Source organism: Doryrhamphus excisus, chromosome 12 (assembly GCF_030265055.1).
Source record: "Doryrhamphus excisus isolate RoL2022-K1 chromosome 12, RoL_Dexc_1.0, whole genome shotgun sequence".
In the NCBI taxonomy this organism is placed as follows: domain Eukaryota; kingdom Metazoa; phylum Chordata; class Actinopteri; order Syngnathiformes; family Syngnathidae; genus Doryrhamphus; species Doryrhamphus excisus.
In genome coordinates this window covers 16052587-16078496 of record NC_080477.1, presented here as the reverse complement: position 1 = coordinate 16078496, position 25910 = coordinate 16052587, and the positions used below count along the sequence as shown (strand labels likewise).

Below are 25910 nucleotides of genomic sequence, written 5' to 3'. Positions count from 1 at the left end.
TGACAGTGTGAGTGTGTGTGTGTGTGTGTGTTCATGGAGTATCTGCATCAGAGTGTGGACATCGTGTTGCTGGAGTCCTACAAAGTGTTGTCATGTGGGTGGCATCCCAGTGTGCATGTGTCATCACATGCCTCTGCAATCAAATCTCTCATGGGAGAGATAACCTGACTTTGACTTGAGCAGACGATTCCTTTCATCACATTTAAAAACGTGGCGTGCACACACGTACGCATATACACGTAGATACACACACACAAGCATGCACCGACGCCATGCTAAAATAATGAAAGGCGGCTGGTAATGGAATTGCCGCATGCAAAAACAAAAGCTTGCAGTTGCGGAGCGCTGCATCTGATTTGGAAGCTGTTCAGGTTGTCAGCGTTTTAGGGGTAAGGATGAATTTAAGTGGCACACACAAATGTCAAAATGCACCAACTCACCTGCATCTTAAATATGTTGAGTGACTACAGTACATCGACATCAATGATTCATTCAAATACAAATGACAACAAAAGCATGCACGGCTTATCCACTTCATGTTAGCAGAATGCGGGTGCCAACACGCTTATGCACACAAACTGTCATGTACAATAAGTCATCAGTTCAGAGAGGCTCGAGACTTATGAGTGTAGGTGATTAGGTGGTCAAATGCTGATGAGAGTATTATGAATGAATGTCAGGAATAATTATTTCTCATGCAACCTTGATATTCATTTAACAAGTGACACTGGGAGGTGATGCAGGACACACACGCATGCAGCTGCATATGGACAGGGTCATGCTGAGTTAGGTAGCTCATTTCCCAAAGTGCGTGTAGGGTGTGCTTTATGCTCGCAGTCATTTACAGATTGAATAGCCCGATGTAATCTGGAGATGGTGAAGACAGTGGAGACCCTCGGCTGACACACACCACGGGGGCTAAGGCCAGTACAGTCTCAGTACTCTGTATGTGTGTGTGTGTGTTTTTTGTGGATTTGAGCGAGAGAGCGTCAAATGATAATGTTGCCAGTGAGAGAGAGAACGTACGTACAGTATGTGTGTTTGTGTGAGCATCAAAAACAAGAGAGTGCTTTTCAGCTGACGGTACAATTCTGTCCTATCAACATAGAGAGTAAGTGCTAGCAGAGTGACACGAGTATGCAGGTCAATACATGTTGACATTCTTTGCTTCCCAACCTTGTTATAATATACATAAATCCTGTATATGTAAATGACCGCTTGGGGCTAATTGATATGTGGAAAACAGACAGGAAAATTTGTGTTTTCATCATTTTTTTCGGTGGCAAATGTTAAACAGACCTTACAGTTGGTCACTGGTGTGTGTGAGTGGCAGGAAGAAAAGCTCTTATTTGGCAACACTTTGATTGTATACATCTCTTAACACCAAATATGAGATGGCGGTAACATTTAGGGCAATATGGTATTCTTCCCATTGTCACATAGCGATGTAGCTTGATACAAGAATAGCCGCCTTATGATTCTATTTTCTGTTCTATTCTGTCAATGGGGACATCATTTTATGATATGAGCTGCAGAAGAGACCATTGAGAGAATTAAGGAGATGAGTGTACTCAAAATCCTCTCTGTTGTCAAGGTCAATTGGTAACCAGGAAGCGACCAGCCTGCCTGTCCAATTAGCATCAAGCAGGAAGAACATTTTCCATCTTGGATGTGTGACCCCTAAAGCTGTGCAGCTGTAGAGATGACAGGGGTGGTTCTGGAATAATGACAAGCATTAGCATTTTTTGGCTGTTAGCATTAGTGCAGGGCTACATGTGAAAGTGTGTGCATGTGTGTGTGCAAGCATAATAAAGTGTCTGTGTGTTTCCTTGATGGGCCTTGATGTGGGATTAGCCAGAGCTGGAATTTAACGCTGGCCCCTCCTTCAAAATGGCCGACAGGAAGGAAGCCGCCTTCGACAGGGTCACAGTCCCACCCATTTTCTGAAGGGGACCTTGAGTTGAATGTTTTTTTGCTTTCTCATTAAATCCCGAGAAGGAAGGAAAGAGGAATGAGTGTGACATTGCTTTGACTTTTCAACACCGTCAAACTCTAGACAAAGACTAGACAAATCCACAATTACACTGTACTGTCTGGTTGTGTGTATTTTACATTTAAAGAGACCACACGCATCATTGAAGGTCAAATCAAAATAAACAGTATCACCTGTATTGACTCTGGTCCCAACACTTTAACCCTTGGAGGAGTCACACCAGCTGGTCGAGAAGGTCTGGTGGAGATACTGGCCCATGGTCCTGCAAGTATGGATCAAAACCTTGAGTTTGACAAGGGGGGTGCGTTCATGTTTTTAGGATTGCGGTGTGAAGAAGTACTATTACCTGTGGCATTGCCAGCTTGATTATGGAGCACAAGTCTATAGTGGTAAGTTGTCCACGGACTAAGTGCTGATGAGGAGTCCAAGAAGGAAAGAGGGGGAGGTTCTGGCAGAAGGTGTCCTACGGTGGAGATTTGTTCTGTACCGGCAACTCTGCGTTCAATTTGCCACCTTTGCCAAGATACAGTACAGGTAAAAGGAGAGGCAGGGTTACAATACCTAAAGCATCTACTTTGCATTGGCAAATTAGGATGACAAGGAGGTTTGGATTCACTAGCGATGTATAACTCCTGGTACCCATTTGTAAACAATGTCTCACCTCTCTAAAGGTCCGTTTGGGCTCTCTGGTGCACCCCAGGACAGGAGAACAGAGGTGGGTGTGTCAGAGTAGAGGTGAGGTGTAGGGAGTCCTTCAGGAGGTGCTGGCAGGGTCCGAAAGCGCATCGTTTCCGACATTGAACAACCCACGCTGGTGCATGCTTCCAGCTGGATGATAGGGCAATGATTGATGCATTAAGTACAAAGTACATTAAAGCTCTACCAAAGATCTAAAGGAGAAAAGTATACTTGGGTTTTGTAGGAGTTGTATGGAAGGAGGTCAAGGAAGGTGTAGCTTGTGGTGTTCCCTGGAACAATCACTGATGGTGGGGAGAGACTTAAAGTTGATGAACTGTTGTCGTGGAGGACATCTTGCTCACTTTCGGGTCTGGTTGAAGTGTATACTTTGTGTGGCACGGGAGGGTTTGTGGGCACCCTTGAGAAGGCAATGGGTCCAGAAGAATCTAATGACTTGGTTCCTACATTAGGTGACATTGGAGTCTGGTTACTCTTTACGAGGTGTCGATATGAGCCAGATGTGGTAACATTTGGTTGACTTGGGTAAGGGTCTGAATCAAAGATTGAGTTGGGTTTCAAACTGGTGCCAGGTTTGGGATGGAAAGTAGAGGTAGCATCGGGGTGAAAATAAAGGCTGAAATTGGTGATGATGCCATTAGGTTGGGAGGGAGGTGCCCATGCGACTGTCACATTTCGAGGATGGAGCGTGAGAACAGTCAGGGGGTCTAGGGGACCTGGACCTGTTGGGACAAAATAAAAGAATACTCAGGAAGAATACAGACACATCTAGACATAATACTTTATGTAATGTATCCTGAAAAGACTAGCTCCTCGAGGGTACATTTCTGGTCATTTGGTCAGGAAGCCTGCATAAACAAACACATGATGACCAAAAAAAGAAGATGACATTTCTGTAAATGGTATTAACTGATGAGATCCAATACAAAGATGTGTACCAAAAAAGATACTAATGTTCAGTTTTGACACTGTCAGAAATATAACAATATTCTTACTATTGTAGTTCCAGTTTGTATTAATATAGGTGTCCACAGCAAACTGAAACATAGTGACAAAATATATTATGGACTTGTACCTAATCAACAATGTGCTGAGTACACCACACCCAAGCCCCGCCTCCTTCCGTGCCTTGTATTTACATCCCAGTGTACAGCTTCATAATGGACACGGAGATACATGTATATACATGTAGACACTTCATATACCGTAACACACACATGAATGTTTCCAACCACAGTGATGTAGGAGAGCAGTAATGGAGGGCTGTGAAGGGCAAGCAGATCAAGGTGACTGAGCGGACTGAGGGAGCGTGCTGCGCCGCTAAGTGCTACCGCTAACTGCTAACGGCTTTCCCAGATGGAGATGTGTATATGTGTGGTACTCTGTGTGTGTGTGTGTGTGTGTGTGTGTGTGAGTGCATGGAAAGGAAGAGGGAAACCTAGTGAAGATGTCAAAGAAAATGCGTGGTTTAGAATACACCTGTACAACTGTACTGTATAAGGGCACAAGTGTGCAAGCGTGCATGTGGACGGACATGACAGAGTGTACATTACATGTTTTGTACTCGGCCCCAATGAGGAACCATATGCATTCATTTGAATTGATGATGCTGTTTATCAGTGTGTCGTTATTAGCAATTAACAATTGTTTTTGCTTAGTCGTTATTTGTCATGTGTCGTGAGATGTGTGCATGATTTTGTGCTACTTTAGAAGTATTTTCCCTTCAAAAAATAGTACTCAGATTTTACATCAACAAAGCCGTGCTCACACAGCTATTAATAAGTTATTAAATCTCTCCATATTGACCATCCACGACCATACATATTATGAATATGCAAGTGAAAATGCCAGTTTCATGTGACTAGTGACTACTTTTCATGTGTTAGTTGTTGTTGGTGATAATCTTTCAGTAACCCCTTTCGTTCCTTCCTGACTCCTCTCCTCCCTACAATGAGCCACAGCCACTCCGTCTCTCTCTCTTTTTCTGCTCTCCCTGCTAAATAAACAATGCAGCGAGTTGACCTTTTGGGTTAACAGGTTTTTATGCTAGCTCTACTCAGCACTCACACTGATTCAATTACCACCAAAGGTCCAGTGAACCCCTGGAATAAGCGAGGAGCCTGTCTTGCTGTCTGTCTACAGCAGCAAGTCCAGGTGCCTCATTTCCAGCTTGCAAAGCTGCTCTTTCTCTGGGTGACTAAACATTCCATGATATAGAGTTGGTGTACGCACGTGTATACGGACTTTGTTTGGGGAGGCCCCAGAAGAACGCCCCCTTTGGATAATTACAATCAGCTGCAGGAGATGACGGTTTGCTTCCCGGCTTTGCCCTTTGGCAAGGCACCAAATCCTCATCCGTAATATCCCGTAGAATGTAGTAATGTGTATTAAAGTGGGGGTTTATACTGCATGCATCAGTGATGTGCTGTGAGATTTATGGCTGGTGAGAGACTCCATTGCTGTTCCATTTATATATTTTTATTAACTAACTCCTTCTCCAGAAAAAAAAGTTCTTATACTTGGTTGTAAAAGTCTGATCAACTCTTGGTGAGCTTGGTTATATAGTTCTCCATCTTGGCAGTCCAATTTATGCATGCAATCATTCATTCATTTTCTGTACCGCGTATCTTCACTAGGGTTGCAGGGGTGCTGGAGCCTATCCCAGCTGTCTTCGGGCGAGAGGCAGGGTACACCCTGGACTGGTTGCCAACCAATCACAGGACACATATACACAAACAACCATTCACACTCACATTGTGGGAGTATTTTTGCCGAGTGCAAAACTTGTCATGCACACGTTTCTCGTGGTGGCACGGAGCCGGGGAAGCTTAATACCACCAAATCTTGTGCATTTAAAAACAGCATGATTTTCGCAAGACCAGTACTCCCTCAAGCATCCGACGCTGCTCGAAAAATTTGCAAATTAGGACAGCAAAAAAAAAGCAATTGTCTATTGTCTAATGTTTAAATGCTTCATTGAGCACCTCGGTCCTCCCTGCAAAAATTAACATACATGTAAAATTCTATGCTGATATCGCATCAATGTTCAATGTTCTAATTCAAGCTGAAAACACTTCAACTGTGCATATGACAACTGAAAGTATTTATGGAATTTTATGTAATGATTGTATTGTGATTTTACCCACATCTTATCTTGTGTATGACTTGTGCTCTACAAATAAACTTGCCTTGGCATGCCTTACCATGCCCAGGAGTGACAAAAAACTGCACTCCCCTGACTGCACGTTACTGATATGCATGTACATTTAATAATAAATGGTAAAACTCAATTATTCTTCTTAATTTTGAGCCTAGCAAAGCACCAAGCATAAGGCAGTCACCTTGATCAAGCCCACCTCACCGACACCAAGTAACCCTTGTGTCACCCACACCCCCTTCCACCTCCCCCTCCAAGTGTTGAGTGTTATTTAAGCTTTACTGGCGCGTGTAAAATTCTGCAATTTGAAGGGCTGTTAAGTTTTTCAATTGAAATTTTCATTTAAGATGCAGGTGATGCTTTTTCCTTTTTTATTTTACTGACACTTTACTGCTCTCCGGATAGGAAGGAAAGGGGGCGTTGAAAGAATGCGTTGCCTTCCTCATCTCAAACGCTTTTGTATTTCCTCGTCTGTCGTTCCGAGTGTCTCTGTCGTCGTACCTCGACAACCCTGCGTCTTTCAGCCTTTCCTCCCCCTCTCTCTCTTACGCCTCCTCTCTTCAGTAAAACATGGTAGCAGAAGGCTAAAGTGAGAGTGTGGGGGCCGCCAAGCCTTAAATCACATTTATAAGGATTTGGTTAGCATAGTAATAACACAATCAAGTGACAAGGGGCTAGGGAAGAGGGAGGGAGGAAAGATGGTGGGTTCGCAAATGTGTGTGCGTGCATACTTATTTAGTATCCCGTTGTGCAAATCAGGTTGCGCACATTTAAATGTATATCAACATCAAAAGAGTAGCAATATTTGGCCTTATGTACCTTCTTGAGGAGTGTGTGTGACAGGAGATTCTGAAGGTGAGTTGTGCTCCTAGAAGTCAGAATGGAAGCGCAGCTTAAGTGTTATCGCCACGCTTACGGTGCGGTGTCAAACCATGACAAGCAATAGTGTGAGAATTTACATTGCATTTCATATCTTTACTTCCTAATGTCGTCTCTGCTGCTTGAGGAGACGCCAAGAGGAGCAAGTGAGAAGGTGCTGTCAAGGTCATGAGCTCGATTTGTATCCCTCACATCACGAGTACGCGTAATGTGCATTATATCCTTTGAGTAACCACGACCGCCGAACTAACTCGGAATTGTCAGTCATTCAAATTTGTTGCAATGGTACTTCCAAGAGCTGACATTTGGGAGGGATTTGTATAATTCCCGCTAACCTTCAGACCGATCTATGGGATATAAAAGAGGAACAGTGAAACGTTAGCAAATAATACATTGCATTGGAATCAAATATGTTTCTTAGTCCAGGCATAAAATCATTGAAATCAGCCTAGTTGTGCTTAAGCATTCACACTTTGTAATAACCACTGATTATTCTTATGCCACCATTTTTTTGTCCTCCTTAATTTTTCAACCGATTCAAGCCAACCTAGCAACAAATCGTTCAGCTCATTTGGGAATTGTTTTCTATTTAATCAGATATTTAAAAAAATCCCTGATATTCCAAAATTGTAACAACATTTTCATCCCATTGAAAAAGAATGGGCCATTTTTCAAACTTCCACTATTCGCACACTCCTCAACCGTTTCCAATCATTCCCCTTTTAAACCATTTCATTCATTAAGGACTTTCACACTGACCACACATTCCAAAAACGTGTTTTTTGTACTACTACTTCCTCTTCTTCTACGATTTATTTCAACATTTCAAGATTTCAAGAACAAGATTTCTTTCATCCATCATCCATCCATTTTCGTCTGCTTATCTGCGTCCGCGTTGCGAGAGCAGCAATCTCAGTAGGGAAGCCCAGACTTGGTCCCCAGACACCTCCCCCACTTCCACTGGGACGGCACCAAGGCGTTCCCAGGCCAGCTGTGAGACATAATCCCTCCAGCGTGTCCTAGGTCTGCCCCAGGGCCTTCTCCTAGCTGGGCATGCCCGGATCACCTCACCAGGGAAGTGTCCAGAAGGCATCCGGACTAGATGCCCGAGCCACCTCAACTGGCTGGCTTCAACTGTGAAGGAGCAGCGGCCCCTCCTGTATGACTGAGGTCCTCACGCCTCGCCCCCTTAGGGTGAGTCCAACCACCCAACATAGGAAACTCCTTTCAAGATTTCTCAATTCATTCAAGCCATTCCAAAATCAGGTTCAGGATACTTAGGCATACCGTAACATAGATTCTTTGTGTCTGTCATTACCTCTCACCTCATATCTCTCAGTCCTTTTTGAAAATGTTCACATAGTTTTACACACGTATACACAAATACACACTGTCAAGACTGCTGGGCTAAGAACATTTTGTCAAAAGTGTGCTTTTAATCATAGTCTCTTGAACATGCTAAAACACACACACACACACACACCCTTCCAACAGAGACACACTCACTTAGATCACTTAGCTGGTGTGAACATGGGAGTAGACAGAGGAAAGGGAGCTGTCCAACACGGCCAGAGTTTATGTTCACAGGAGCCGTCTGTCTGTTCTGCAGCGGCAAGAATTCATAGGGACCAAATTACATTAAAAAGATGGATATAAAACTTTAATGGAATGATAAAAAGGAAAGGAGGAAACGTGGGTCTCTCGATTTCTCTGTTCTGTCATTAGCACTCTCCTTACTTTCCTCCCATTCCTCATCCTATACCTTAGAGTCCTGTATTTTCCACTCCAATTTTCTCTTTATTTCTTATCTTACTTTTTCTATTCTGTCTATCCCCTGCTCGTAAATACTTAAAGTGCTCGTCAGTCAAATAGAAGAGGTGAAAGCCACTGTTCAAATGCAAAAAAGGCAGAATGAGGAGATGAAGAGGTGAGGAACGTTGAGATAGAAGAGCAAACCTATGCTACATAGTTTATAAGAATACTTACAAATTCAATATAGGGTGTGCCTAACTGTACAGTGTAGTATAGTATATACTATAACAAATGGGCACAAGGTCACATCTCAGTCGATTGGGTGAATGGTGACTGTACATTCTAACAAAATAAACACTGTACCGCATGCATATTTGAATGTATGTGCCATAATAGGCTCTAATTATTTTAGAATGAGTCCGCCCTATAATTAGTATACATAATATTGTATGATTTGGCATAATTGTTGAGCAGATAGTGACACAAATAGAGTTGTGTGTGTGTTTTGAATTGAATTCTGCATAATAAGTAGAGGGAAGCGTTACCATAATCTAATACATCCTAAATGTGTGTGTCTGAAAGTAGCGGTGTGTGAGGAGGCATTGGTGTTGTATACATCAACAAGGCAGAACATTTCTTGTGGTGTGTACATGCACACATATCAAACGTATGCAAATCTCAGCTGCTTAATGATTATGTATGCTGCAATGATGTGGTGCTAATTAATATATAACTTTGCAGTGAAGAGGCAGCACCAGTGGCTAATATGATTCTATTAACACAATTAGCCCACAATGACACTGGCTAGGTCACTCACACCCAGAAACACAGACACAGACACACACACACACACACACACATACACGCAGTGTACAGTATGTAAGGCTCACTGTCGCTCACTGTTGTTTCAGTTTGCTCAAATAAGTGTTTGCTTTTTTTACTTATTGCTAGGTTTGTTGTTGTTGTTATGTTTCAGTTAAAATCATTCTGCTTTTCACTGGACAGAGATATGAACTTGTAACAGCACACAGAATCCATGACCCCCTGTAGCATTCATTAGCATTCAATAATCTTTAAGCTACTCCCCCTGGACATTGTATAATGTTCATTTCCACTTCTATGGTGATGGCTTCCCTATTGATTGGTGCACTTTTCTATTCATTTTACACTTGTGTGACAAATAATTTGTCAAGTTCTGACAAGGAGTTATACTGTTAAGCTAAAAAAGGGGTTCACTTATTTTTACACCTGTAAAAAGTTACTTAAAACATCGCCTAAACCGTTTTGATTATTTGAGACTTCAGCATCATTGGCTGTGTTTTACCTTGGAAAAGCCATTGTAAAATACATTCATTCATTTTCTACCGCTTATCCTCATGAGGGTTGCGGGGGTGCTGGAGCCTATCACAGCTGTCTTCGGTTGAGAGGCGGGGTACACCCTGGACTGGTCGCCAGCCAATCACAGGGCACATATAGACAAACAACCATTCACACTCACATTCATACTTATGGACAATTTGGAGTCGCTAATTAACCTAGCATGTTTTTGGAATGTGGGAGGAAACCGCAGTACCCGGAGAAAACCCACGCATGCACGGGGAGAACATGCAAACTCCACACAGAGATGGCCGAGGATGGAATTGAACCCTGGTCTCCTAGCTGTGAGGTCTGCGTGCTCATTGTAAAATACATGAAATAAAAAATATATATGTAGAGAATGAAAACTTACTGTCTTCTGCTGTACAAAGAGTTTCCCAGGGCCCTGTTGTCTGTCCATGTGAGTGTGAGACCACCAGTCGGAATAGGTACTGGGTGTATGGAGACAGGCCAGACATGTGATAGGAAAAAGTGTCTGTTGTATTTTCCAGGAGCCTAAAAGTGGATTGGCACCAAGAAACAGCATTAATGCCACAAATATCTGTATCTGCGCCCTGACTTTTTAGTTTATGAATCATTATTTTGGGACATTTATCTACAGAGCATCAGACTCTGGGCACAATGTTGTATTGAAAAAAACAAACCCAAATTATGGCCAAGTCAAGAATGTTCATTACATCAACAGATCAGTTGCCAGTAGGTGAGTTACAGTATATAGATTGATTAATTGTGTGGGTTATTCCCACTCTTTTTAATTACACTGCCTCATAGCACCTGGTTGGGTCTCATATAATCATCATATGTGATGAAAGGTAAGAGAATATTGTCATAAATGAGGGGCCACTGGCCATTTAGCATCAGATGTGCAGAAGGGATGAATGAATGAATAAATCAGGGAACAATGAGATTTCCAAAGCAGAAGAAGAGGAGGGCATGCTTGTCTGATATATAATACATGTACCTAGTCATTTATTTATTACCGCAGAATGAGAGCCTCCTCTTCTTGGATTAAATTGCAATTTGTTGTCAGGAAGCATGTAATGAATACATATCAGATGCACAGCCTCATGTTCCATACCTGTCTGTCTCCTTCTGCCGTCTTTGATTTTTTTTTTTTTGTGTGTGGCTTTTTGTCTTATCCTCATCTTTTCAGCTCATTCCCCCTTGCTTGTTGCAATGGTCTGTCATTTTGATGTGACATATTCCGCTGCTCTGTATAATGTATCTATGTGCATGTACGTGTGCATGTTTATTTGTCTTCACCCTTGTTCTGACATACACAGTGTGACAATTTATTTTGGTATTATTAGTTTTTTCCTCTCATTTATACATGCTTTGTGTGTGTGCGCAATGGACGACTTGCCTTATCACAGGTCTCTGGGGTGATGTCCTCATTTGTAGACTGTAGTGAAGCAGGCCCGGGGCATTGGAGTGGGCTGGTTCGGACCAAGACACATTTAGACTGGTGCTCGTGGCATGAGTGAGTCTCACGGCGGACAACCCATCTGGCGCTGTAGAAAGAGAAAAGCGGTGATGTGAGCCTCTTCCAACTATGTATTAGTTAAGGTACGATGTAGAGTCAGCGCTAGGCAGGTTTGAGACCCACAAGGGACCTAACGCAAACCCAAAATATGGAAACAGTGATTGCTCAGTGGAGATGGTAGTTCCCTTCCTTGAGCAAGGCATAGAGCCAACTGTTCCAGGCCCTGTCACCACACCCCCTTTTCATCCATTCTATATAGCCACTGATGCATGCGGTGCAATAGACCCACAAGTACGTGTGCAGTGTATTAGCTCACACAGATGCCTGCATTGTGTCACTAGGGGTCATGTATCATTCACAAAGAAATTAGAGATAGACTTATCAACAAAAAAACAGCAAAGGTAAGACAAGATTTGTAACAATTGCTTCATACTTTGGCTTATGGTTCAGGGAGAGAGGAATAATACAGTGCATTGTTTGGAGTGGTGTGTTTGTGAAGCCAAATGTGTTTTAATAAACTGTTCGAACTGTCTTTTTTGAGATTTTAGCCGATTGGCATATTTGGCAAAACTGGCTTGTTTAAAACACAGAGGTTCATGTTTGCGGAATGCTATTTTTGAAGGTTATAAAAGCATTCAACATGTAATTAATTATAAACATAATGTCCAGCCCTTCGGCCCTTACATTTATAACAGTGGAACAGTGGCCCTCTTCCTTATCTTGTTTAGTCATCCTGATTGTTGTCATGTCCTATTGAATGTGTTTTTTTTTTTATCTAAGGTATCCTAAGCCTGGGTCTGCTGGGCTAAAATTAACAGTTACAGTGTTAGTGTTGGTTTCTTGGCCATTTTACTCCAAAATTTTAACAAAAAAAGTTTACCCCAGAGTCCATGCCTCAAAAACCAAGAATGCAGGCAATAATTAGATATCTATTAATATGTGTCATGATAAGACAAAATCTTCCATCAGCCTTTCTCAAACAAAAACACACCCAGGGACACCCGGAGACACAACACTCTTCAGTAGTTATCCTCTTCTCCAGTTGATAGACCAGTATTTGTGCTTTGAAAGGCATCTTGAGTCGGTATGATGACCACCCTCTTGGTAGAAATGGATGGAATGCAGATATGTTAAGGATGACAAAAGAAGGAGAAAATGAGGGCGCCCGTTGTTTTGACTGTGTAACATAAGAGAAACCCCTTGGACATGGAGAAGTGACCCTTCAATCAAACACCCTGGTTCTATTCTTCTGATTGCAGAAGTCGTCTTATCATTATCGTCATCAAGAATGGCTATTAGACACACACTCACACACATGCAAGCATGTACACACATCCTAGTGGTGAGCCTGTGTCTCTCTCATGCTGTGTTAGCAGGTACAATATCAGAGGTGTCACTAATCATTTTAAACTATGCACTTTTATGTTCACTTCTCTGGGCCTGCTCTCCTCCTCCTCTTCTCTCGTGTCTCCTGCTCGGCTATCTCCCCTCTGTTCTTTCAGGGAACAAGGACGCATCAAGACAGTTTGCCTTAAAGATGTCTAAAGAGATGCCAGAGGCGCAGAGGTAGAAAGCAGGTTGGAAAGAGAGGAAACGTCTGCTATTTAAAATTTATACTTTCTCATGTCTTTGTTTTGAACTTGAACAGTGGAACTTTCCCGAATGTGTCTTTTGTTGTTTGAGGAATGGGCGCGGTATGTATTCAGCCCTTTGGTTAAGATTAACTAAAGGGCTGAGGTCTGTTTATACTGTATGTGTGTTGTTACCTTGGTCTCCACTCTGCACTGATCAGCTCTTACTACGGAAGTATGCAGGGGGTCTCTACAACGTACCCCCTTATGTACACAGAATGGCACTGTGTTATTAGTTTCCTAATCAGTTAATAAGAATAGTTTTCATGTAACTATATGTAGTTTATGGGCTGCACTGTAGTCAAGTGGTTAGCACGCAGGCCTCACAGCTAGGAGACCCTAGTTCAATTCCACCCTCGGCCATCTCTGTGTGGAATTTGCATATTCTCTATATGTGCCCTGTGATTGGATGGCGACCAGTCCAGGGTGAACCCCGCCTCTCGACCGAAGACAGCTGGGATAGGCTCCAGCACGGCCGTGACACTTGTGAGGATAAGCGGTATAGAAAAAGAATTAATGAATTAATGAATGCATGCATAAATTGGACTGCCAAGATGGAGAAGCTCACCAGGAGGTGATCAGACCTTTACAACCAAGTATAAGAACTCCAGCACGGCCGCGACCCTCGTGAGGATAAGCGGTAGAAAATGAATGAATGAATGCATATAGTTTATGTCATGTGCATACATTTTGTAGAAAATCCCCCTTAATTCGCCTACGATTGGGCTTGTTGGTTGCTGAAGGAGGTTGGGGCATTTTTTAGTACCTGCTGTAGATGTAGTGACATTAAGCACCATGCTCTTCACACAGCCCCGTGTATTGCAAGCTCTGACCCAGAAGCTGTAGTTGGTGTACGGCTGCAGGTCCGTCAAAGTCAACCACGTGCCGGCTGCCGTGCCTCCATCCAGCACCACATCGCCACCTGAGCGAAGAGAATAAAGCCTGAATATGGTGCATACACTGAAGAAAATGATTGTCATAGTACTTTTTTTTCATTAGCATTATCAATGCGATAGCCAAAATCTGATTAATAAAACATACACACATGTGGAATGGGGAAATGGAGGCGGGAGAGAGAGAGTTGAAGAGAGAGGACTACTAACTGGGAATGATCAAAAGAGAGAGGTTCCCATACCGAGGCTATGCAAGGATAGTCAAAGAAAAGGGATCAGAAAATCCCACAATGCAAGCCAGTCTAATATATTTAGATGGACAGATGCACACAAACACATATCAGGCCTGTGTGAACTGATGAAGGCACTGTGTATCAAAGCGACACTGGCTGATGGGGAACTAGAGCGAGACACCATCTCTTTCTAGTGCACCTCCTCTATTCCTCCCTCCACTCCTTCCTGTGTGAGGCGCACATCAAACAGCCCGTCTCGGAGTGTGTGCATGTGTGTGTGTGTGTGTGACTTGATGAATTTGTACAAGTTAAAGAACCACTGTGCAAGTTTGTGTTCAGTCATTCTGTTCTCATTTTGTTCAATTTTCTACCCCCCCCCCCCCCCCCCCTTTTTCTGTCTACTTTCACCGATCCTTTTCTTGTTTGTGTTGGCTGGCTTTCACTGTTCTGTTGTTTGTCATGTGTTCCCTTGCAATCTTTTCCAGTACATCTATGGACGCATGGGCCTCTCATCCTGTTGTTCTACTGCAACTTGACTTTGTTCTCAAGTCAATCTCCACACTTTGCTTTGGTCTCCTGAATCCTCTTCTCGGTACGCAGGTGAAATCATGTCTCCACTTTTCTAAACCAGCACAACAATTTGATTATTTTTGTTAGCCGTATGTTTTTTTTGCCTGACTTTCACACAAAGTTGTGTTTGTGTGCAGTGTTTTGCTTAGCATCTATGAAGTCATTGTAAAAGTTGGAAGGAGGAATTTATAACAATGAAGCTAGTGCCCTTGATGAACCACAATAAATACAGCATGTATGTGTTTGTGTAAGCTAACTTTCCTGAAGCACTGCATACTACCCCGACTACGTATGTACAGTTAGTGGATGTTATTAAATCACAAAGTTTGATCCCATTAGTCAGATGGGCTTGAAATTTCTCACGAATGCTGCCTACAATACACCCACTATATATAGTGTAGGATGTTTTGGTGAATCAGTCAACAAAATCTGAACAAGTTGAAAAACATGGTCGCCATCAACTACGTCTCAAAAGGGGCAGAGGTGGGACTTTTCAACAAAGTGCCTATAGATCATTGACCATTTGTTTCATGGTCATAAAACTCTGACCACATCTGATAACTATAAAGAAGTTGGTACGTATCCGTGAACGTTACAGTATACACTTGTGCCTTCCTAGTGGGGCAAAAACAAGCTCCAAACTAACCTGCTTGTTTGTTTAAAAAACGTCACTGTGGTAAAATGTCACAATTGTCGTCCAAAGACAAGAAGCTAGCTAGCTGCCGCCAATGCAGCCAGAGACAGTTAGGCAAAGTGTGTAAACGAAAATGCAAGAGTAGTCGATTGAAGATTTGGTAAGGTAGTGATCAAACACTCTGGCATCGATTGGCATAGCTTGTGGCAGACACGATACGAGATGCGTCATTTTTTTGGCAACCCTAAGTGATACGTCCGTTTTTTTTTTTTTACAGAAATCAGACGATTTTGACCGGTAGCACCCTTAGTATTAATTAATTGCACCTAAAACCTGACAAAGTATTAAACACCAACTAGGACAGTTTGGGCTAAGTGATGACTTACCTTGACTGTGATGGTATAGTGTGTATCTCATGTTGCCATTGGGTCTTGGTGGAGCAGTCCATCGGGCTCTTAGAGATCTAGAACTCTGGTTGGTCAATTCTAGCATCATTGGACCTTCTGGAGCCATTTCCAAAGTGTGCGTTTCCACCTGATTTTAAAAACAAAGAATAATAATCCATATGCAATTAATATGAATAAATATACAACACTGTAGTACTTAGTACATGTTCTCTACATCCCTTATTTCCCATATTTTCCATTCACCTAGTGTTCTCTTCATTCTCCCTTTCAGGCTGTCCCTACTTCACGTCGCCTGTCCTCCTGCGTCAGCTGTTTTAGCCAACTAAATATGGCGTCCGTATTGGAAAAATGCCCCAAAATACGGCCTGTCGTCAGAGGCATCGTTGAGCAAGGAGTGACATTTCCCACCAAATGTCACCGTCATCACGCCAACCCTCGTTATTGAGCTGAGAGAATCGATCACCTTTATGACACCCGGTGGCACGTGCGTGCTCACACACATACACCCACACATTGTATAATGGATAGAGTAAAAAAAAGTGTAGTATATTATTGCTTCAGTGTCTACAATAATAAACATGGAGTGTAGATCCTGAGTAAATGAAAAACAATGTGACTACATTGTGTCTGAAAGCCTAAGACAGAACAAAACGCTTGAAGGCCTCATCATATGAGGAGTACATGCACAGCGCAGCGAGTAAAGTGCAGAAGAAAGGAGACAGAAAGGAAGTTGTTGGTTGTTCTGTGTTCATCATATGAACAAATAAGTATATTTGTAAACAATAAATAAATACATTCTGAAATTGTTAAAATCTAATTTATATACACTGCTGATCGAAACTTTAAGACCAGAAGAAAATGTGCAAGAATTTACATTTTGCACTGTTATGGTTGCAAATGGGTGCGAAAGGGGGTACATGGGTTCATGTCTAATGTCTGAAGGGGTACGGGTCTATGAAGTTTGGGACCCACTCGTCACCAAGCATCATAGCCTTGACCACATGAATAAAAACATACAGGATGAGTGAATGGTTGTACACCACATCACATCTCACTGACCATGGGTCCCTTGCCGCAGCCACGCGCTGTGCAGGCCTGAAGCCTGAGTACATGTCTGCTCCATGGAGACAGTTCCTTCACCACCAAGAAGCTCTGAGAGGAACTTGTGTTTGATATGATAACGCCATCCATCCAAAGGCCATAGCTGGTTATGATACCTGCCAAAAAAACATCACACACATGGTTTTGGAAAGTAGGAGAAACATACAGCACATAGATGGTTGCATTTTGGTATTTCTACATTTCTTCATCCTTGTGGAATGATGGCAGGCTCAGAATTTATTTGCTTTACTTTACATTTTCACAGTAGCGGAGAGATAGGTGCAATATTTTGCAGCCCCAGAGGCGTGGCGGACGTTAAGCGTATGTACTGTACATATTACGTCATTCTCTGATTGGTTTATCACTGCCATCATGCTATTACGTGTTATAATGTTACATTTTTACAGCACCAGATTATAAGGCACCTCGGCCATTTTTTTTTTTTAGAAAATTAAGGCTTTTATGTCCGCCTTACAGAGACGAAAATACGTCTTGCTGTCTCTATCCTGCATCCGTCAGTGTTTCCACTGCGCGGAATTCCACTGGTAGAGTAATGGTTGTGACTTTAGACACAGCCTGAGGCCTATGGATTGACATGTAAATGGAAAGTGAAACTGGGCCTTCAGACCTGTGTATGTTTTAGTGGGATTTGGTGATGAAGACATCACTAATGTTACCTAAGGCATTACAGGGATAAAAACCCTGAGAGGGTGCACACACACACATACACACACACACACACAGAGACACAGGTACTCTGCATATAAACACAGATAGATGCAAGATACAAGGCCATGAATACACATACATGCCAGCCCAATAATTACCTCCACCTAATAAAAAAGGAAACGCCAAATGTACTTTGCCTTAATAAAAATGCATACTGGGGGGCTCAAAAGATCAGTGCTAAGAACTAAGAGTCTATTCTGCTTTAATCATGTGTGGGTTTTATTATTTCACCAATACAGATACACACACCTATCAGGGAAATGAAGACACAAAAACCCTGTGGACACCAGTTACATCAGGGGAGCTCTTAATGTGGCCAATCACATGCATGTGAGGGTGCGCGTGTGTGTTTATGTGTGCGTACGCGTGTGTGCGTGAATAAGCCCATATCAGTATAGGCTGTAATAAAGACAGGTTGGGAAATGAAGCAGCGAATGCATAACAGGCTTATTTCCCCTCTTTGTCTGCGTGTTGCCCCGACCTAATCCCCGAGAGGATTATCCCCCACAAATCCCTGCGGAATTGGGGAGAAGGCGGGGGGAGAGGAAGAGACAGGACGAAAGAGAGAAAATAACACAAAATCTCACTCCTCTGTAACCCATCACCATTGTCATTGTCATTTTTTGACAAAAGAAAGTAAAAAAAAAGTGCAATGCTTCTCCGCCTTTTTAAGAAAAAAAAAGAGCAAGAGGCAATCAGGTAATCATGATTAAGTGTCTCCCTTGTTATACATTTCTGTCATCAGATGGGGGGAAAGCTTTAAGTAATTTACCCTGGCTAATATGCGCACACATCACAGGGTTTATGGAGCGAAATGCACTCATGTGGCATTAAGCGTAAAACACACACAATTCACACTGCGCACACACGCATTATGGAATTACACATACTTTAACGAGCATGGCAATAACATCCGATAATATGTGGCAGTGCGTTTGTATGTTGGGGACTGTGAAATGGGCTGGCAAATCCTCACATGGCCTTTTTTCCTCACTCAATTCATTTTGTTGTCAGACTGTAGTCACTTCATCATTAACATGTCAGTGTATTGTGTGCTAAGTGGTGTTAGCTCAACCTGCAGTACATCTTTATGAATAGCACTGTATAATATGCATACATTTCCGGGAGGTGGAGTCAGCATACAGTATGTGCAGTTACATAATGACTAGAATGGAACTCAATGCCAAGGTTGACCAATCAATGAACCATGTTCATTTTGGATCACATCTTCATGGCATTACTTCCTTTGGAAACCATGTCTCTCCACATTGTGTGTGACTGGTCTTTTTATTCTAGTTGGGTTGTTTTTAGGAATAAAACAGCAACAGATACCCACCAGCTACATACAGTATGCATCAATTCTGTCAAGTAGATTCATGTATTATTCAATGAGGAATTAAAGGTAACTGATTAAAAAAAGCTCATCTCGTAGGACTCTCTCTGAATCCACACCAAAAAATTTCAGGAATCTTTCTTGGCCCAGTCCCCAACGCTCCATAAAGTTTCATGGAACTCATTTAAGTAGTTTATTGCATAATCCTGCACAACAAAAACACAAAAGGAAATAAATTAAAAAAAAAAAAAGAGTCTGGTGGAGGTTAGAAATAAGCGGCTCATATAATTCATAATCATGTGCTTAAAGCCTGGTGTGAAGTGTGCTTGAGTACAGTATGTACTGTATCTTGGAGGATTTATTTTGCATTGACAAAACTGTCATTATCATCTTAAAATTTTCTTAAACGTTTCTACAGTTTCTGATTGCCAAGTATTTGAAAATGAAAAATAAGTTCACATGAACATGAAGGACTTAATTGTCTAGTAAATTAGAAAACATATGTCCTGAAGACACATGGTGCAAGGATGCAACACTGGAGTCGAACCCACATGTGGAATATAAGACATCTTCATAAGATGCAGTTAAAAAATTCAAAGTGAAACAGTGGAAGAGAGGGAGAAAAGGCTTCCAGCCTGCAGTACTCTTTTCGGTCAAAAGGGAGCACTTTTCCTCCACTTAAAGGAGCACAGGGGCGCACTGGTCCCAATGTATGTCCTCCTCTACTTTATCTATTTGTGTCACAATCCTTCCTGCAACCCGTCTTGGCTTCTCTCCCCCCTTTACTTCAACCCTATTGCACATTCATATGATTCAAATTTAACATAAGGGCATTGTTCTTCAGTGTTGTGGTTCACCTGAACAACACAGAGGTCTTTCCTGGAATCATGGCTGTACTGACAATGTTTTTCATTCAATGCTTTTTAAGTCTCGTAATGTTGTTGACGTCATGACTTTTGCTGATCTTTTCTTATTTTCACACATAGATTAAGATAAGATAAGGCAACTTCCAGGGGTATGTATAATACAATACTAGAATTAAGTGAAATAAAGTACATTTGTATGTATTTGGAGTGCATGCAGGGTAAATATGCCATGCAGGTGTGCTTTTCCTCACCATTGGGCTTATCAGGAGCTGTCCAGCTGATGTTAAGTGCATTTGGGGACAAAGGGGTGACTATTGGTGCCGGCACATTCTCCGGGGTGCTCTCCTCAGTCTCGGCCACAGCGGGGGGGCTTCTTGTACAGCCACCACCTGTGCAAGCCTATGATGCACACAAACACAAGTGTACTTGTAAGTGTTGGTGAAACTAATGACTTGAAATGACTTCAAAAGAGTAAAGGAAGGACTCACAGCCACACTGATGGTGTAGGCTGTGCCAGGAGATAGGTTGCGGAGTGTGTGGTCTTCGACATGTTTTGAACTGTTGTAGACTAGGGTGGGCTCCGAAGCACCTTGTGACAGGAAGATGGAATAGAACTCCAGAACGCCATTGACCTGAGAAGGTCGCGACCACCTAGCAACAAATGAGGAAACAAATACATATTTTAAACCACAGCTCGGCTTATTTTATTCAGTTTTAATCAGGACAATTCTGGGTTAGTAGTTTAATTTCCCCACTGAGGGACGAATAAAGGCATATCTTAAAGGCATATCTTAGTTAGGAGTATTAAAGATTGCAACTTACTGTAATTCTAAACATGTAGAGCATCGGTTAACCTCACAAAAAGTAATTTTTTTGATCATGTTGTTATGGAGGAGTACACTGTTACTGATTAAAAACACTACAAATGGTATTGTTAATTCTAGTTAAACAGGTAAATGATTTCCTACCTGTTTAGTGTATCTGTGTGTAGTCATTTTGGTGAGATTTTAGCCTTACTAACATCATTATAAGCTTTAAAATAGACTATTATGGCAAAGCCTGCCATTTATTAATACAGATGTATTAAAAAGAATATATTTGATTTCAGCCAAAAGCCAAATAATTGTGAGGAGGACACAGTAAGTAAATAGTCAGTGTACAATATAAATACTTCATGTAACAGCCCAGAGTAGGCCAACTCCTATTAGTGTGCTAGCATGGGGGGGCGGCAATTTAAAAACGTGATAAATTCCTTTCTTGGTTCCTCCCTTTAAACAGCGGTTTGTGAATGACTGATGAGCGTGTGTTAGCACACAATTAGCCGCTCTTGACTAATCTATCACATTCTTTATAAGATTTATATGCTGTCAATTGGCCCTGTGATGTATGAGCACTTCTGAAAAGCTCAATCAAAGGCAAGTTGGAACAATTTTGCAGTGTAATTTATTGTACAAATGGTTTTGGGGGAAGAAAAAAAACACAATGTGGACACTTTTGAGAAGACTATACAATTTTGAGTGTGAATTTGTGTTTATGCATCCAGATGAGGTGAAATTCTTTAACAATGTTTGTAAACACATCACACTGTACATGACTGTACAGGTCTCGTATCGTGCGTGTATGAATGTATTTGTGTCAGATATAGTGTGAGTCGAGAGGTAGAGGATAAATCTGCTGATATAGCTGCATTCCCATCCAGCATCCTCCCTCAACCTTTCTCACAGTCTCTCACCCTCACTTCCTTACATTTCTTGCATTTGCATCCACCCCCCCCACCCTCTGTCAAGCTTTCAAATTCATCACTTACACCTTTCTCGCTCTTCATTCTTCTCACAGATGTTGCACATTTTTGTCTTCCTCAGCCTTTCTCACAGACACAATAGGGATGTATTGACCACGCGTGATCTCTCAACCTTTGCCTGTTGCCAATGTGCTAACGAGGCAATACCCAGTCCTTCCCACAGCAGGTGAATTTATAGCTGAAAATGGTTTTAAATACTCATGGCACAATACTTTACCCTGCTGTACAGATGGCAGTAATGTCAAGGATGAAATATTACAACATGGAATTTGTTTCCCCAGCTGTCACCCCTTTATAGACAAAAGACACGGGCACTTAACTCTCTTGGTTTAATAAGTAAAAACTTTTTACAGTTCACATTTCAATTTGTGCTACTATGTTTATTTGTTTTCAGTAAAATGTTACATTTATTAAATATTGGAGTTTGACAAAGGTGCAGATCAATTTTTCCTTACTTTTGTTACAATGGAGACAAAAGGTTAATCTTTCAATTCTACTAACCCAATTCAGACATTTGCCCAAGGTGGGGGTCTATGAGGGTGAAAAATTTGGTGCTTTCAGTGCACACTGAAAGTAAATGTCATTCCAGCAACATGTTGGCTGGAACTGAAAACAAACATATTTCCCAAAATACCCCATAACTACGTCCCGATTTGCATTACATAATTACATTGCATATGTGAAATGTGGATAAAGTGTACAATAGCGCTTCTTAGAACCGCACAAACACACACCATTAGCATCTAAGCTACAGACACATAAAAGGGGCTATCAGGAAGTGTCCACATGCTCTCAAATGTGTACTGAGGTGGTACTCATCCCAAAAGTACAGCAGGTTCGGACCAGGGCTTTACATCCGCTGCCTGAAGGATGATCACATCGCGAGCCTCAAACTCACCGCACACTGCCAAGTAATCGCTCAAATACCGCACCAATCTAAAGCTTTTCAAAGCGCCAATCCGGTGAGACAATTTTGATGCACGTTTTGCAAGGTGCAAAACTTATATCACACAGTAGCAGTGGGGCCGGAGCTGATCGGCTTTTTAAAGCAATTATCGGCCGATATCAATCGGTGGGCAATCTATCAGAGCACCTAAATAATGTAAGACCTGTAATATAAAGATGCAAGCATGCAGCATGCTTCTGTATCTTTTCTTCAAAAAAATAATACATAAAAAAAATATATACACATATATATATATTTGCATGTGTGTGTATTTTTTAAGTCTTTGTATGCAGCAATCACACACCAACAGTGACACAATGTCCAGCGACATTTTCAAATGAACAGGATGGTAAAAAGTGTACAAGATTTATCTTCCTCAGGCATGTAAAGAGGAAAGGTCAAGCGCAGTGTATCAAATGAATATTGTGCATGGTAAACACAGCTCCAGAAGGTCACCAGAGCTCTGCTACCATTTCTCTTATACAGCATATGATTGCACTGTATGTGCAATGTAGAATGATCAGAGTGTGCTTACTCCACCAGAATGGTCCGCGAGTCCAGCAAGGTCAGAGTTGGTGCTCGTAGTGGCCCGGGAGGAAGCTGAGAGGTCAACATTGTGACCTGTGAACTGTTGGTGCATCCAACGGCGGTGCATGCAGACAACACCAGGATGTGAGCGGTATAGACGCCGAGATCTGTAATGTACATCAAGGAAGAACGTAGAGAACATAGACAGATGTAGAGAATGTATGTAATGCTGTATCAAAATATTATATTATATTATATTGAAACAGTTACTATTACTAACGGTTAATATTGTGGTTGTTTGCTGTAGTAAGAGTTGTACCGCACCTTGTTTAGCTCCATGTTTATTAGAATAGTTGCATTGATGTACACCAGTAATACTGAATACTGTACACCAGTTAATGGATGGATAAAAAATAACATTAATGTCAGAGGCAATAATAAACAGAATTGTAAATACTTCAACACTAAGCATTGTTAAAGTCTCCTATTATTGTTTGTCTTTGTGCATCACAGCCTCTGCCCCTCTGCGACACACTCCCGCTCTGCAACACTGTCTGTTTGAGTGCATACTGTATAATTATTATGCTCATAATCCTTCCAATCATCTTGAACATCAGAGACATTATTAAAGCAGCATGGATGATATGTCTCTTGCCTTTATTCACCCAAAAAAGACACACACAAGCACGCACTGTGTGATGAAGCATGAGAATGTACACATTAAAATTCTAAATGTACTCTACTCATTAAATAATTTATACCAAGATTACTGCGTGCATGTCTTTATGTAAATTGCATGTAATTGTATAGCGTGTATGTTATTGTATACCTATGAGAGCTTTTGTCTTCTTTGAATACATCTCACCGTGTCTTTATTTGCATCTTGAATCTCAGTGGTGTTCCTTTCCCTCTTAAGACTCTTTAGTGAACAATTTCAAGGCAAATTGTGTTGACAATCTTTTTCTTTCTCAGTGTATATGTTTAGTGATGTAGTCCCATGGTAAGGACATAGATGCTCGTCCTACTCTTTCAAATGCAAATATCATTTTCCATTTTTCTTTTTATTCCCACCAAGGCCATGTCCCGAGGCTGCCTGAGACACACACACACACACACACACACACACAAGCATTATCGCTCTCTGCTTACCAGTAATGTTGTAGCGTCTCTCATCCCCGCTGTAGACCATTTGGTCGTTTTGATAGACGCGGTACTCTGTAATGACTCCATTGGGCCTATGAGCGGCATAAAAAGTGAGACGGGGGCTCCATAAGTATGTTATACTGTAGTATTGGATTTTACATACCGTGAGTTTATGCTGCATACATTTGGGGAAAATGAGCCACAGGTGATATATTACACTCTCACCAACATTCTGCCATCAAGTTATGTTATGTCGCTGTTAGTTGGTGTGTTTTATGCTAAGATTACATGACGAACAAGATATAAAAATGCATGATAAAGTCAAGTGCTGGATCTAAGTAAGTGATGTTTAATGTAATGTGATTTACCTTGCTGGAGCTTCCCAGGTGACATAAAGAGCTGAGGGTGATGGGAGTGCAGATGGAGGAGAAACAGCATCAGGAGCTGACAAGAGAAGATCAATGTTACTGAGCAAATGTAACAACTTTTTGATCTTGCTTCCATTAATCTTGTATGTAGAATAGTAACCGACATTGGTTTAATATGTTATGTGACAAAACAGGGCTGCACGGCGCCCGAGTGGTTAGCGCGCAGGCCACACAGCTAAGAGACCTGAGTTCAATTCTATCCTCAGGCATCTCTGTGTGGAGTTTGCATGTTCTCCCTGTGCATGCGTGGGTTTTCTCCGGGTACTCCGATTTCCTCCCACATTCCAAAAACATGCTAGGTTAATTGGCGACTCCAAATTGTCCATAGGTATGAATGTGAGTGTGAATGGTTGTTTGTCTATATGTGCCCTGTGATTGGCTGGTGACCAGTCCAGGGTGTACCCCGCCTCTCGCCCGAAGACAGCTGGAATAGGCTCCAGCACCCCCGTGAGGATAAGCGTTAGAAAATAAATGAATGAATGAATAAATATGACAAAACAGTAGTAACTGCATCCAACCTTATATGAAAGCAAACAACATATTTTTCAAATATACTCCCACTGTAGGAGAAAAAAATCCAAATACTGCCCATTACTTACCATTTACTTAAATAATGTCCCCTGAGAGTCAGGGGAAGTGGGTTAAAATGTTTCTGTGATGGTGGCAAAAAGGATATGTTCATTCTCTTCCTAACACGGTACAGTATCTTAACTCAAGGCTCAGAATGAGAATCAATAGTAATCTTTTTTTTTTCTTTTACTTCAAATTGATTTTTGCTGTGTCTGCGCTGACCTCGGCTGTCACATTATCTCCCCAACAAGGCAAGTTAGTCCCACACAGATTAATGTAGAGGCTAACATATGAAGAAAAAACTCTTTTTTTTTTACTCCAGATCTCACTCAGATAAGTGACATGACTCTCCTCCGCACAATGTGTCCTTTGCTCACTTAGAACGTGTCGCCATTTGTCCTTATTTTCCTGCTACTATTTATTTCATTCTGATCTGTCACTTGTTCTTGTCTGGGTGCTCTTTTCCTTTCCACTTACAAGTACAAATCTCTCGACTGAAACTTTAGTCTGTGTGTGTGTGTGTGTGTGTGTGTGGTTCAGAAGAGGAACGCTATTGTGTAAAAAGGATGGGGAAAGAAATGTTTGTGCATCATGGTTTTACCTTCCTGTGGGGTTGTGAGGATGGATGTCATATTAGCAGCATGGAGACTGCTGTGAAGACTTTCAGTGCAGCCAGTTGCAATACAAGCACTTACAGTCACCAAGTACTGAGTGGACGGGGTGAGACCGGAAAGAACACCTGAATAAAACAGAATTCCAG

The 25910-nt window shown here is 41.8% G+C and overlaps 1 protein-coding gene across 7 annotated transcripts in view; it reads right to left on the bottom strand.

Annotated features, from left to right (window-relative positions):
* ush2a (Usher syndrome 2A (autosomal recessive, mild)) overlaps positions 1-25910 on the bottom strand; it is a 154419-nt gene that overhangs the window by 64701 nt on the left and 63808 nt on the right. For all 7 annotated transcript variants that reach the window (XM_058088964.1, XM_058088969.1, XM_058088966.1 and 4 more), the window contains 15 exons: positions 25752-25889; positions 24521-24596; positions 24159-24244; positions 23017-23176; positions 20223-20385; positions 19986-20133; positions 16765-16922; positions 15685-15832; positions 13735-13890; positions 11218-11365; positions 10207-10349; positions 2903-3411; positions 2655-2821; positions 2340-2506; positions 2167-2255 (listed from right to left, as the gene is read on the bottom strand). In XM_058088964.1, the coding sequence (XP_057944947.1) occupies positions 2167-2255; positions 2340-2506; positions 2655-2821; positions 2903-3411; positions 10207-10349; positions 11218-11365; positions 13735-13890; positions 15685-15832; positions 16765-16922; positions 19986-20133; positions 20223-20385; positions 23017-23176; positions 24159-24244; positions 24521-24596; positions 25752-25889 (2456 nt within the window). The remainder of the gene's footprint in view (positions 1-2166; positions 2256-2339; positions 2507-2654; positions 2822-2902; positions 3412-10206; positions 10350-11217; positions 11366-13734; positions 13891-15684; positions 15833-16764; positions 16923-19985; positions 20134-20222; positions 20386-23016; positions 23177-24158; positions 24245-24520; positions 24597-25751; positions 25890-25910) is intronic.